The sequence below is a fragment of the Apis mellifera genome, linkage group LG10 (genome assembly GCF_003254395.2).
Source record: "Apis mellifera strain DH4 linkage group LG10, Amel_HAv3.1, whole genome shotgun sequence".
Lineage (NCBI taxonomy): Eukaryota > Metazoa > Arthropoda > Insecta > Hymenoptera > Apidae > Apis > Apis mellifera.
Window position 1 is genome coordinate 298891 of NC_037647.1, and position 15375 is coordinate 314265.

A 15375-nucleotide genomic window follows, 5' to 3' on the forward strand; every position below is an offset into this window, starting at 1 on the left:
GTTAATTCTTAAAATTATTCGATGTCACTATACTTTAACTTTCAACAAATGCATGATTATTATGTTTAAATATATAATAGTGCCAGGATTTTTTTAATTTTTCGAGACATATTCATGATTTATGCATATATAATGAAATAAATAAATATACATAATACTAACATATAGTGTAATAAATAAACATTTCAATGACATAAAAGTTTCTATTAAAATTCTAAAAAAATTAAAAACATAATTCTATTGCAAAATTATTCTAAATACAATACAATAACAATTACACAAAATTAAACAAAATAATAATTATTTATTTTTAAAATTTTATATAATAAAAATATTTTATTTCAAAGAATAAATCTTATGGTATAACTTTATGTATGCATACATGTATTTATGTACATAATTATAGATATGAAATTAAAAAAATCAAACATTTATTAAACATATTTATAAACATATTTTAATTAAAATAAAAAATTATTGATATTTTATTATATTGCTATATGAGATACATCAATTATAAAAAAAAGATATATTGTATATAAATTCGAAATCATAAGGGTGAAAAAAATTGCTAATATCAATTAATTAATATTAATTAATATTAAATTTGTGTTAATTTGTATATATGATTTTGTCTATTTATTTTGCTGCGCTCCTTATCCATTTAACGATTCATCAACCTACCACGCCGGACCAAACCAAGACATTTCCCATTATTCATACTTATTGAATCAATCCTATTTCTTAAACCAAAAAATTTTGTTCATCTTAAAAAAAATCGCTGCATGTTTTCCTTTTTTTTCTCACTTTCTCTTCTCTTTTTCTCTTTCTCTATATTGAAATATGTTATTCAAGACAAGTGGATTCAAAAATTGGAGTGAATCCTCGCCTATATTCTTGCGTCAAGGTTGATATCGTAACGGCATTGTAAAAGACAGAACGGACGCGGAACCTGTTTCTAGGTCACAATATGTCCGGCGTGGATGGTAATAGCACCGAAGGAGAATCTGCGTGCGGACGTGGACCTGCACAAACCGGGCCTGGCTGTTATCGTAACTATGAGCATTACAGTCTTTCGCGACATCGTCGTAGCGCCTCGTCTTGCTTCCCAAATTTACCTAATGATATGCCGACTACACCGGATAGCCCGAACCGTCGTCTCTTGGACTTTGCTCAAAGTGTACCTGGAACACAGACCGATGATTATTTTCACGACGATGTACCGGCCCATGTGAACCAAGGCAATACAACACCTAGCGTAAGTCCTGCTGTTAAAATTCATATAAATAATTATTAGTATTATTTTCGATGTGTATTTTTATTTTGTGTGTATGCACCTGAAGACTAGGCATGCATGGGCATTTGATCATACTTTGATAAGACAGGGCTCGATTTTCATTTAGTTTATTATCATTTGATAAGCGTCATTCATAAACAAGTAATTTTTCATTTTGAATGGAATAAATTTAAATTTAAATAATATTTAAATAATTTATGATTGTGAAAAACATAAAATGAAAATTTTTGTTAAAAATTTATAATTTTTATTCACAAAGTTATTCATAAAGGCTTTAAAAAAAAATATTCTTATAAAATTATATTTGAAAAATATTTTTGTAAAAAAAAAATACGAGATATGCCATGATTTCCATATTTCTATATATATCTCAAATAAATTGAAAAAAATATTTCATAAATTAAGATTTCATTTAAAAAGATAAATAGTATGTACAAATAATATAGAATTAAAATTAATTTATTATTTTCTCCATTATCTCAATCAAATAATTTTTGATTGAGAAAAGGATTTTATATTCAAATAAATGAATTCAATCAATTAAATTAATTAAGTACTGATCTTATTTTAATAAATAAAGTATATATAGAATTGTTATTTTCTTACTACAGAATTTTCAAGAGCATTTTTGATTTATTTTTTAAGATTATTCTATTAGATAAAAAATGAAAATAAGTTTTGTATTATAGACTTATATTTTCTGAAAATAAGAAATAAATAAATAAAAATCTAATCTAATAATAATAAAATAAATAAGTAAAAATTTAATTTAAATTTCGTTTCAGTATAGCAAATATTTTTATGTATTTTTTCTATAGGAGTTCCATTAGTAACGATTTAAGTTTAACGATCCATTTAAGCTTTTTCTCAAATAAATAAAAAATTTATTTTTTCTATGTTGCCTTATTCATAAATTAAAAATATTATAATATTAAGATATCAAAATAAAGCAACAAAATAATCAAAATTATCGTAATAATTACCTTAAATTAATTAAATTTTGATATAAAATTTTCGAAGAATTAAAAAGTAGCATTTAATGTTTAATATATCGAAAATTAATATAATTCGGAGTAATTTTAATATAATTTATAACGATCATAAATATAATTATTTGAATAGTCATCAATACAATCAATACAATCAATACAAATCAATATAATCAATACTTGCTTTATTTTTGACAGTTTAAACTTATATCCAATCTTCTTCATTATTTTCTAAACAAATCATAGACGATTTTATTTTTTTTCTTAGCTTAATATTTTATTTTCTTCAATTTATTTATCATTTGTTTTGTTTTTCAATTATTTTTTTTATTTTATTTTCGCATTATTAATATATGCGAATTTGAAGTCATCAATACAATCAATACAATCAATACAAATCAATATAATCAATACTTGCTTTATTTTTGACAGTATTTCATTTTTCTTGAATTTTTTGTGTTTGCTTTTGTTCGCTTCTTTCTTAGCATTTGATAACGAAAATAATTTTATAATGTTTTTTTAAATTCTGAACTACTAAAAGATACGATTGATATTTTTTCATTCATCTTTTTAAAAAGTATTTTTAGATTATAGATATTTTTTATCGATTCATTATTTTTTTAATGGAATGAATTAAATATTAAAAATAGCGAAAAATTTTAATGAATTTCAAATTTAATATCTATGATTATGATATGATTTTTTTTTTTTTAGTTTAGATATGAATATAAATAGAAATTATACAAAATTGAGATGTTATATGATAATAGGAGACAATGTTCAACATCCAGAATCAGGATCATTAGGATGTATTAAATTTTTTTCATGAAAATCAGTATTCAAATACGCAAAATACAAAAATGATTAAGAAAAAATATTTATCAAAAATATTTAAAAAGAATATTTATCAAAAAATAATAAGAACTCGTATATTAAAAATATTTTTTGTATAAAAATTTATTTAAAATACAAAATATAAAAATAAAAATTATCAATCAAACGATATAATAATACAATATATAAATAATTCATATGTCTTTTGATTACGAAAATTGATAAATATAATAATTTAAATTTTATATATGATACATAAATTTACTGGTAAATGGCAATATCTCTTTTATTTATATAAGTGTGAAACATGTCAAAAAAAAATCTATGTTTATTTTCACTAATATAATTAGAGCAAATAAGAAATTAATAGCATTTCAATTATTAGAGATACAGTTAATATAATCAGTTCAGCATTAAGAAAATCTCCACTATATATTTTTTATAATATATTTAAGTATATTTTATATATTAAATATATCAATATATCAAATATATCAAAAGTAAATAAATTAAAAATATTACAAAATATATTAAATAAAAAAATCTAATAAATATATTAAATAAAAATAAACTACAAAATATATTAAATAAAAAATCATATTCAAAAAATGCGAAATTTAAAATATTTTTAAGATATTTTTTTAATATAAATTATATGAGAAATAATAACAGAGAAATATAATAGAATAACTTACACAAAAATATGTTCGAAATTCGAAAATAATTTATTTGCTAAATGATCATTTCGAATTATATATAAATATATTTTATATGTGTATAATAGTTATTTCTATCATATATTATTTATTATTTATTTTTTCAATTAAAAATTTAAAATCCATTTTCTATGGTAAAAGCAATTTACATTTAAAATAAGAATCATAATTTATCTTAAAATCATAATGATCAACACTTTTTCATAAATAAATATTTATATATTTGATTATATATTCAAAATTATTACGTATTATACATTAGTTTGCTAATAAATCTTTTTTATTATAATTTATACATTTCTATCTATGATATGTTGTGTATATTATAAAATAATCTTTATATTTCTCTACATTCAAGATATATACATATATTATGATATATTTTTCATATATATATATATATATGTATACATTTTATTTCGTTAATATGACAATTATAAATTAATCATATATTTGATTATAGTAAAAGATTAAATATAAATTTAAAATTTATATTAAATTTGATAGAAAGAAATTCGAGCCCGTCTGTAAAAATAAAATCATTTGTAAATTTCTAGTATTCACACATAGTTACTAATGACACAATTATCAGAACATCAATGCGGTCGTTGGATGCAAACTAATAATAAACTAGTAATTATTTTAATCAGATTTAAGGATGATGTAATTTTTAATATATATATATATAATTTTATTTGTATTATTATATATAAATAGGATGTTAATATTTCTATGAAATTTTTAGAGAATTGATTCTAAAGGCCAAAATATACATAAAATATACAAATTTCGTAAATAAAAATATCGTTTAAAATTATAATTATAATTGAAGTACAATTAAAGTTTGTGTTAAACAAAACAAATAGATCACTCTCTGTTATAATATTGGCATTTTGTTTTTATCTTTTTTTTTCAACATAAACTTAAATTATTTATAATGTAATAAATAAGCCTTAGTCGAAACAATTTTTTTTGTTTGTATTGTCTTGTAGAATAGATTTTTCAAAGGTATCTCACAAATTTATTAATATCCTGTATAAAAATTGAATGAAAAATATTTTATAATTTTTATAAAAATCAAATTATTTTTTATGAATAAAAAATATGAAAAAAAATTTATAAATAAAAAAAAATTTTTGAAATTTGAAATAATAGTGTTTTATTATATATATTTATTTTTTAATATAATCACTTTCCCTTTTTTTTTATAATTCTTTTAATGATGAAGACAAGTTTCAAAAATTTTAAAATTGATCATGAGATGAATAATTTTTTAATTTTGAAGAAAAAAAATGAAAATTGTATGAAATCAATTAAATTATATGAAGTTAATTTAAAATTTTAAAATCCAATTTTTTATATTCAATAAGTATTAAATCGTTGCTTTACATATATTTTCATTTCATAAAATATGATGATTATACAATCTCTTTACACAATTTTTTTCTTATTAAATAGATACTAAGAATATCAAGAAATAAATAATAATTTATATTAATATTGTCACTCATTATTATAAAATATAAATATGAAAGATAATTATAAAATACAATATATTATTTTTCATTCAACTTTCATACAAATAAAATGTATATAAAGGATAAACTATTAATATTTTAAGTTGTAATGTAAGTTTATAAGTTAAATAAAATATTGTTTCTGTAAAATTAACTATTAATAAATAATGTAGCATTTAATAAAACAGATACATATTTAAATTAATATATAAAAAAAAAGGATACATTTTTTTCAAGCACATTTTCTTTTAAATGAATATCTTTTTTTTTTTATTTATTATTATGTATATGTATGCATCAAATATATGCTTTCATCGTGTAATATCTATTGGAAAGAATGTGCATCCAATGATATCGTTCTTGTTTGAATTGATGTAAATTTGTTAATGTTGAATAGCCACGGCACAATTTTGTTTTTCACACTGCCGTGTTATTAAAATGATAAATTTGTAAGAATCTCAATAATGAATGACACAATGTACCCAAGCACGCCTAGTATAAATAATTTTCCATTTCGTTTTTTTTTTTCTATGAGAAGAAAGCATATCGAGCGTTATTGAATAAAAAAAAAAAAAAAGAAATAAAAAAGAAAAAAAAAATAAAATGAAGTAACAAATTGTTCGATGTGTAACTTCTTACCTATATGTGTTTGCTCGTTTTTTTTTACGGAATACTTGGGATGAATTAATTGATGTCTTATAATATATATGATATATTATACATGTCTTATATATATCTTATTATATACAATTTCTTTTATATCATATCAATAAAATTGTTACTAGAATTTCGAAACAATTGGCATAAATACGAAATAATTAAATAAATTTTTCGATAAAATTTTTTTTAAATCTTTTTTAAATGTTTCGAATATTATTTGCTAAAATATTTACTCAATAACAACACATTGAAACAATATTATAATAATATATGTATAAATATATGAAACTCGATTAACTATGTCGTTTTATTTTTCGAATAACTATGTCAATATTTTAATAATTTTTTAAGAATTTTTTTTATATATTTTTTTGGCATGAAAATTATAATAAAATATATATTAACAATAAATGATTAACTTTGTTTTATATAATATATATAGTTTAACAAAAATTTTCTAATGTAATACAGATTTCTTTTTAATTCTATACCTACCAGTATTAATGGAATTATTATAAATATAATATTATATATATATATATAAAATTTTTAATATTACAAATATATTGAAATAGAAAAATACATTTTTTAAATTTATTACAAATCATTAATACAAATTATTATATTTTTTATAAAATAATATTCAAATATTATGTTTTTTCTTTTTTTATGATAATATTTTTTAAATATATTAAAGAATAATCTTGCAGGTATAGAAGTTTCGAATAAAGGTTTGCGCAATTTTCGATTTTAATATTATTTGGTCGCGTGTTTTCCGATAATTCCTTTTAGAAAATGTTATCATCTATATCGTTTCTCAAATCATATCTATGCAATATACTTTTTATTTCAAGAATAAATCATCGATCTGCGGAGCCCGAAAGAATAACATTAATTTTCCTTATAATATTCGTTTTTCCCTTTTATTGGCTATTCAGTAATTTTTTAACAATTGCATATTTTCAATTCATAAAATTTGATAATTCAAATTATTATTTTTTTTTTGATTTGTTTTCCTTGGATTTAAAATGCACTTGGAAACTATTATTCTTAATATTACTCTTAATATTCTTAATATTACTCTCTCTTTGTATTATATATTTTTATAAATAGTGTATATAGTATATAACTATTTTATAAACAATAGTATAAATATAAATATTTTATTTTAAATTCAATGAATTGAAGGTAATAGAGTATTGAGAACAATAATTTTCTCATCATGCATATTGGCTTTTTATTATTATTAAAATAAAAAACAATTTCTATTTAAATATTATTCAGTAGTAAATAAAAAATTTATTATTGATTAATAATTAACTAAAAATTGAAATGAAAAATAAATGAGAGGATTGAGAATATCGTAAAGATGAAAGGACAGTGAAGACATTGAATTCATATAGAAATGGCGTATCGTACAAGTATTTTTTTTTCGTCGGGAAACGCGTCGATCTAATGATTCCATTTAGATTCAGAATTCAAATTTTATTTTTGATTATGAATTTCTTTTTCATATATTATTGCAGTCTTGGAATGCTTGCTTATAGAACGACGAATGAATGTGCTTTTCTTTTCCATAGAAAACATATAAAGCACAGAAATTTAGGTAAAAATGTGAATTTCTATAAATTAAAATGTTGATCACATTTATATGTACATCACATATATATACAATGCACTCACAATAATTAGTAATCACTTATTATATCATTTTGAAAACATGTTGATTAAGATAATTAAAATAGAGAAATTAAAATATTAATATATTTTATTAGATCATTAATTTTATCTTTTATATAAATTCTACATAATAGTCTTGATTTTCTTATCTTTACGTTGAAGATTATTTGTCAATTTTCATCATATTGTTTATAATATCAATAATTAACTTTCACAGTCCCCTGATTAGATCACTTTTTATACAATTGACTCATTTAATAATAATCAATGACAATAGTATTTTTAAAAAAATATAAGTTTGACTTTATTAATTTAAGTTACTTTGATTTCAACTATTCTTCTTCATGGAATGTAGAAATATCGAACAGTGCCATAATGTTCATATCATGAAATATTAATTTTGATTAAACTAAATTTTTTCTAAATTTTTCATATCAATTTTTATTTATATAACTGCAATTTGATATTCTGTAATTTATACAAAAAATAATTTATACATAATTAAATAATTTTTTTCGTTAAATATAAATATATTTAATCCAGTGTAAAATTATAAAAATTAATTTTAATTAAGAAAAAAAATCATTATATTTTTAAAAATATAAAGTACTATTAAATTCCATAAAATTGTAGATTTGTCATTAAATTATACATTATACATTAATCGAACAATAAAAATATTATTATATTATTTTAATATATTTATATATTATATTATTTTTTCATTATAATTTAAATATTTTTTAAAAAAGAAAATTCGTTATCTGACAGTACTAATTTTATTCTAGAATATTATATTCACTAAACTCCAAATATTAATTCTTTTTGGATTTCGAAATCTTATTATTTTACGCAATTGACTGCAATAGTACTATCTAATTTTATTTTTTATATCAATTATATTTATATCATTTTAGCAGATATATATATTTTTTTTTCATAAAACGAGAATACAAATATTCTATTATTATTAATGATAATGATTTTTAAAAAATTATAAAAATATGATAATCAATTTTTAAAACAAAGATCAATGGATAAAAAAGAGAAAAGAAAAAATGCTATAAAAAATTATTGCAGACAATGGCGTGTCGCAACTTGTGATTCAATAATGAGTTCAGATTCATTCTTTCATCTGACGGATTTCGTGTCGATATGTTACAGGCAATGTCCGACAGCGCGCATTGAACCATCACCATTGAACAAAGCCGCCGAAACATTGGTCGCACACGAATTATCCTGCTACTGTCGGACCTTGCCGAATCTCGTTTTCTTTCGCTGCATGTGTATATCGGTTGAAAAGAATCGAGCAAAATCCACGAAACTGTCTTTGATTGGTTCGATCCTCGTAAAATTAAAAACAAATAAAAATAAAAACAAAAAAGGCAAAAAAATAGATTAAAAGTAATAGATTTAAGGTTTTCAACAATTGAATAATTAGCGTGTTCAACGAATAATTACTGGTCTTTTCTGGCAAAGTCCGACAAGATAGAAACTCTGCAAGTTTTCATAGCAACGGGTCTACTCAAAGCTACAAGAAAGGCAACGACAAAATGAAAACGATGAAGTGCGAGAGATGAAAAAGAAAATACAAATGTGACAATGGACAATTATCTGGGGGTATGAGACCGCGGTGTATTTGGACGTCGGACCTTGCCGTGCTTGATCCGAGAAAAGCGCTGTTCGATCGCACTTTTCAGAGATATGTTTCTACTATTACATCAATCATCTTTTCCGTTTTATTTTTTTATTTTTTCATTCTGCTATATTGTTTAATGTTTTTTTTTATTTTTATATGAAAAATGCGTATTTCTTCATTTTTTCCACTTAAACAAATTATATATGTACGTACTGCGATTCAAAAAAAACTTAGCTGGATTTAAAATTGTAGCGATATATCAAAAATGTTTGTTTTTCTTTTTTTACCTTTCTTTTTTCTTTTTAGTTTAGTCGAAAAATTATTAATCTTTTAGTAATAATATTGTAATTATGTTATAAATCAATAATGCATACGAGATAGCTAAACTAACTAGAATAATATCTTGACTAGATTGCTTCATTGCTCAGTTGCTTATTAATTAGTATTACATTTTATTTAATTAAAAACAATGAGAATAGTTTTATTCTATGCATGTTATATGCATTTCCATATAGGATATTTTGTTGATCTTTATTATTATTAACATCTGTTAATAGGATGAAATTAATTTGAACTTGTAATATATACATAGAAAGTCATGTTGATAAAAAATATTCTTTATTTTTTAAATGGTAGTAATGTTATATTATAACTCTTAATATTAATTAATTTTCAGACATTTATATTCTTACTTAATTCTAATTGTCTAAAAGAAATCTTTTCTTAAAAATTGTGTATATCGATCAATTATATTATATCAAAAATGATCAATATATAGATCATCTTCGAAGTTTCAAATATTTCAACAAAAATATATAATGTATTTATTAATTCTTAAAATTCATTAGATACTACTTTTTACAAAGGCTACATTAAAGATCGTAATAATCTCTTCCATAATAGACTATATATTAGAATGTATTAATTATTATTGTTGATAAACAATACGCAAGAAAATTGACGCTCAATTTAATGTTTAACAAATGATTTAGAAAGATAACAAAAATTAATATTCTGAATATAATTTTTGAAAAAATAAATTATTATTAACAATTCTCGTATAATAAATGAGTAATAAAATTTGATAGATATACTATTATAATTCAATGTTAATTAAAAATTAATTCTTCAAAACACTGCCTATATATATAATTATTATATATGCATGTATTAATAGTATTGGTTTTAAGAATGAAATAATTGAATCATTGGAATTATCGGGCAGTTGTAATTTTTGATCTTTTAGCTCGTATTTATAATAATAATTCAACATAATTTAATTCTTATATTTGATAAAAATTTTCTTGTAACCAAATAAAATTAATTTTAAATCTAATTTTAAAAGATTATAATTTGATTGATTATTTGTTTATTGAAATTCGCCCATAAATAATTTATTGAGATTATAAATAATTAATTAAATATAAAATTAATTTTGAACTAATTTCAAAGAAGTGATAATTAAAATAGTTTTTTATTAGTATTAAAATGAATAAATAATATATAATAAAAGTAGGAAATGTCATATTGCTGTTCGAAAAATCATCGATTTTAACATTTCTTTTATTTTAAGTGTATATTTTGAATTATTAATTATTGAGAATTAAATGTTTATATTATTTTATTTTATTTTAAATAAAGTTTATTGATTTTACACTTCTTTTTCCTCTTGATTATACATTAATAATAATATGATATATAATGAAAAAAGTTAGAATTAAAATTCGTTCTTTTTTTCATAAATATATATAGGATATAACATTCAAAAAACAATTTATTTTAAAAATAACATTATAATTAGTTTTTTTTATATAAAAAACGAAAAACAATTGTGACGTTCATATATTAATTTTTTTTCACGATGCGTTTCACTGTCATTACGATATATACATATATAAATAACATATATATATTTCAGTTAACATTTCATTTATATCTTGTGAAACAATATGCTAACGAATTCGCAAATAGTGGTGGTAAATAATATATATCTCAATTAACACTTCATTTATACTTTATGAAACAATATATTAACGAATTCGCAAATAGTGATGGTAAAGATTTTATTTTCAAAGAAAAGATTAAAAAAAAATTTATAATAATAGATTAATTATTTGATTTCATTTTAATTCAAAATTTTTATAAAAAATTTTTATATTCTCTAACTATTCTAAATATTCACTTTAATGTAGGAAATAGAATTTAGAAATACAAGAATGATACACATATAATAATAAAAAGTATATATATATGATATTTATGGATAGAGAGAGATTATGAATCTCAGCTATTTCAGATTCGAATTAATTAAAAAAAATTTAGATAAGATTGCAATTTTATATATGAATATTAAGAATCTAAAAATTTTCAAAAATATTAAAATTATAAAACTTTATTTAATTACTTACTTTGTATTCAATAAACACACAAAAAATATTTATTTATATAAAAATTTCAAATATAATAGTTTACACATGAAAAATGTAAAATTTTCTTTTACAGAAAATATGTATATAAATATATCTATATGTCTATGTATATTTTTAATATGAGAATATAAATTATAACGTAATTTTTGTTGTAAAATAAAAAAAAAGATTTCTTATATAAATATATTTATTATCTAATTATATTAAATGATTATAATGATATATATTTAATTAAGTATAATAAATATAATTAATCTCTTTTTTTTTATTTTGATATTTTAAAATTTTCTTAATATCAGGAAATCATTTATTTAGAATTTTATAACAATTTTAATTAAATTTATATTTTAATTAAAAAATTAATAAATTAAATTTTAAGTCAAAAACTTCATATTTTTATAATACGTATATTTTCTTTTATTTTTATTTATAATATATATCTGTAGTTTATATTGAAAAAAGAAAAGTATATATATATTTGTATATATATTCACTTTATATAATGTAAAATTTTATAAATTGAATTTTTAATTTATAAAAATAAAATTCATTCTATCATTAGAATAATTTTTTTTGTATATTTAATAATACAGAAAAATATATAAGCGAATGAATATATTCTTTAATATACATATTTTTCAAGTTTTACATATTTAATCTAAATATATCTAATCTAAATCTAATAATTAAAAGTTTTATAATTAAAACTTCTATAAACAAAAAATATATAAACATAAATATTAATATTAAAGAATGTTTAAGATATTACATATTTTTTGTTTTCTCACATTATATTTTTCACAAAGCTAATAGGTAATAGAATTTTCAAAAATGAAGTTTTAATTATGAAAAAATAAAATGTAATATTAATAAAAATATATTTAATTATGAAGAAAAATAAGATTTTTTAAAAGTATTGAAATATCACTCTTGTCAAAATAAGTAAAATAGAATACTTATTGTTCTTTAAAAAAATGAAGTAGAAAAAAGTAATATAGTAGTATATATAAAAAATATTATATATAATATATAGAAAATATTAAAATTAATAATAACTGCGATATATAGATAATTATGTATATAGATACATATATAGATATAATAATTATATATAGATAAATTTTTTCTAAATATATTATTTATGAAATTTTGTTTCTGCGTTAATAGAATTTTGAAGATCAATAATCAATATACCATTATTTTAATTTAATGATTTAAAAAAAAATAAATATGTATTTGAAGAAACATTTTTCAATTTTTTTTTTTTTTTTTTTACATATATATAGTTATTCTATGTCTGTGCAAAGTGTACTTTGCTGTATATATTATATATTTTAGAAAAAGTTCAACATGTATATTTTAATTTTAAACAAAAAATCGATTAAAATGCCAAAATATAATACAAGAATTATAAAATGCAATATATTACTTATTGTAATATTTAATACTAAAGTTAAAAATATTATATCGAAATTTCTATATTTTAAATTTTTTACATTTTAATATATGTAAGAAAACTTGTTTTGAGAGAATTCTAATCAATCATAATATACTTTAATAATTTAGATTCATATCATATAATATCTTTTCATATTTTTTATTCTTAATTTTACTGTCATTCAATTATTTAAGATTTAAAATTTTTTAATTTAAATATATTAATTAAAATTAAATATAAATAAATTTAAAATTTTAAAAACAAAAGTATCCAAAATAAAAATTGGTTTTTCCAATTTTATTTGTTAATTAAAGAATTAAAGAAATATAAAATATTATATTTTTTATTTAAAAAATTGATTCGTTTCATTAAAATTATTTATTTATAATAATTTGTACATGATAATATAATAACTACAACTATGATAGTAATTTCTCGAAATGTATAAATGTTTATTGTCGAAATAATTTATTAAAAGATATTAAAGATATTTAAACAAAGATAAAATAAGAATACATAATTACTGAAGATAATTACATAACATAAATCTTAAACTATACGATGACAAAAGAGATTTATAACAATCTCATCAACAAATAATTTATAATTTTAAACAAAAATAAAACTAATATAATATCATTATTATTTATTTTTTATTATCATATACTATTTATTTTTCTATTTTTCCTATTTTCTATTTTCCCTATAGTAAAGATATCGAAATATTTCATTTTGATGATTGTTTTTTATCATTATCTTGTGATTCAACATTTTTGCATAAAAAACTTTATATATAATTATTTTTATTTTTAATACTTTTTGATTGGAAACAAAAATTTCAATATATCAAGAAAATATTAACACTTACATTCATAATAATTTTGATTGATACTTTTAAGGAATGATAAAATCAAGAACTATAACAGGATTAAAAAAGAATAATTTTTCTTTTTTTTTCCATTATCATAATAAATTTAATAAATTGTTAATAAATTAATTGTTAATAAAAAATTGTTAATAATTTTAATAAAAATTTTATGTAAATTTTTGTTAAATATTTGATAAAGAATTATCAATAAGTTTATATTATAATATATAGCATTATACAATATTTACATAAGTATATATACGTAATAAATTTTATTTTAATCATAATTTCATTTCAAATTTTGCATATTTCATGTATTTTAAATATTTCAAAACATAGCTATTTTCATGTATAATTCAATGTATGATTATGATTATACAATTATATGATTCAATTTAAATTCTCAAACTGATTCCGAATGAAACATATTCTAAAATCTTTCCAAGATATTATTAGTATATATTTAACCAAAAATAATATAATATACAAACAAAATTATATTAATTTGAACTAAATTGAAAGTTTGAAAAATATAGTTTTTGTTTAAGAAATTATATTTTTATTAAAATTCTAGAAAAAAAATTTAAAAAAAAGTTTTACATCTTTTTCTAAAAAAAATAGTTTATATACACCACGATTTACGTATTGGTTTATGCATCATAAACATCCTTTCTTTAAAAAATTGACAGAATTGTAATATATTTTCCTTTTTTCCCTTGAGTATGAGAAATTTCTCTCTCTGGCTCCACGTGATCAAATATTGCCTCGTTTGTATTTCCTTTTAGCTTTCAAAGCACCGTTGATAATAGGTGCTCCATTTTATTATAGAAATTGAAGAATCTCTCGCTTATTATATGTATAATGAGGAACGAGGATTATGCGATAACTGTATCCAATGATCGACATTCCTTGCGAAAACTTTTATTCGAGATACAGTTGTTCGATTAGAAACAAGGTAACTAATATCACATAAAAGTTTTTTCTTAAATGCGTGCTTCAAAGGATTAATGTGTTCGTTTGTTCGAGAAGCGCTTGAATTATTTTGTATCAAAACGAAAAGAGTTGAAAACAAGTTTTAATTAAGATTTAATATTAGTTATTGATTTTTTTAGCTTAAGTACAAATTTAATTAATAAATTTATTAATACTATTTTTTTAGCAATTTTTAGAAAAATCGAAACAATTAAAGAAAATTATTTTTGCAAAAAATATTTGTATATATTTGTTATAAATAAAATTTTCATATAATAAAAAAAAAGAATAAAATAATTTAATCGCATCCGAGCAGGCGAGCTGTATGTTACGGAA

The 15375-nt window shown here is 19.1% G+C and overlaps 1 protein-coding gene across 11 annotated transcripts in view; it reads left to right on the forward strand.

Annotated features, from left to right (window-relative positions):
• Window positions 1–15375, forward strand: part of LOC410060 (potassium voltage-gated channel protein Shab) — a 71670-nt gene that overhangs the window by 27167 nt on the left and 29128 nt on the right. For all 11 annotated transcript variants that reach the window (XM_026443517.1, XM_026443518.1, XM_026443519.1 and 8 more), the window contains one exon: window positions 963–1258. In XM_026443517.1, coding sequence (XP_026299302.1) covers window positions 963–1258 — 296 coding nt within the window. The remainder of the gene's footprint in view (window positions 1–962; window positions 1259–15375) is intronic.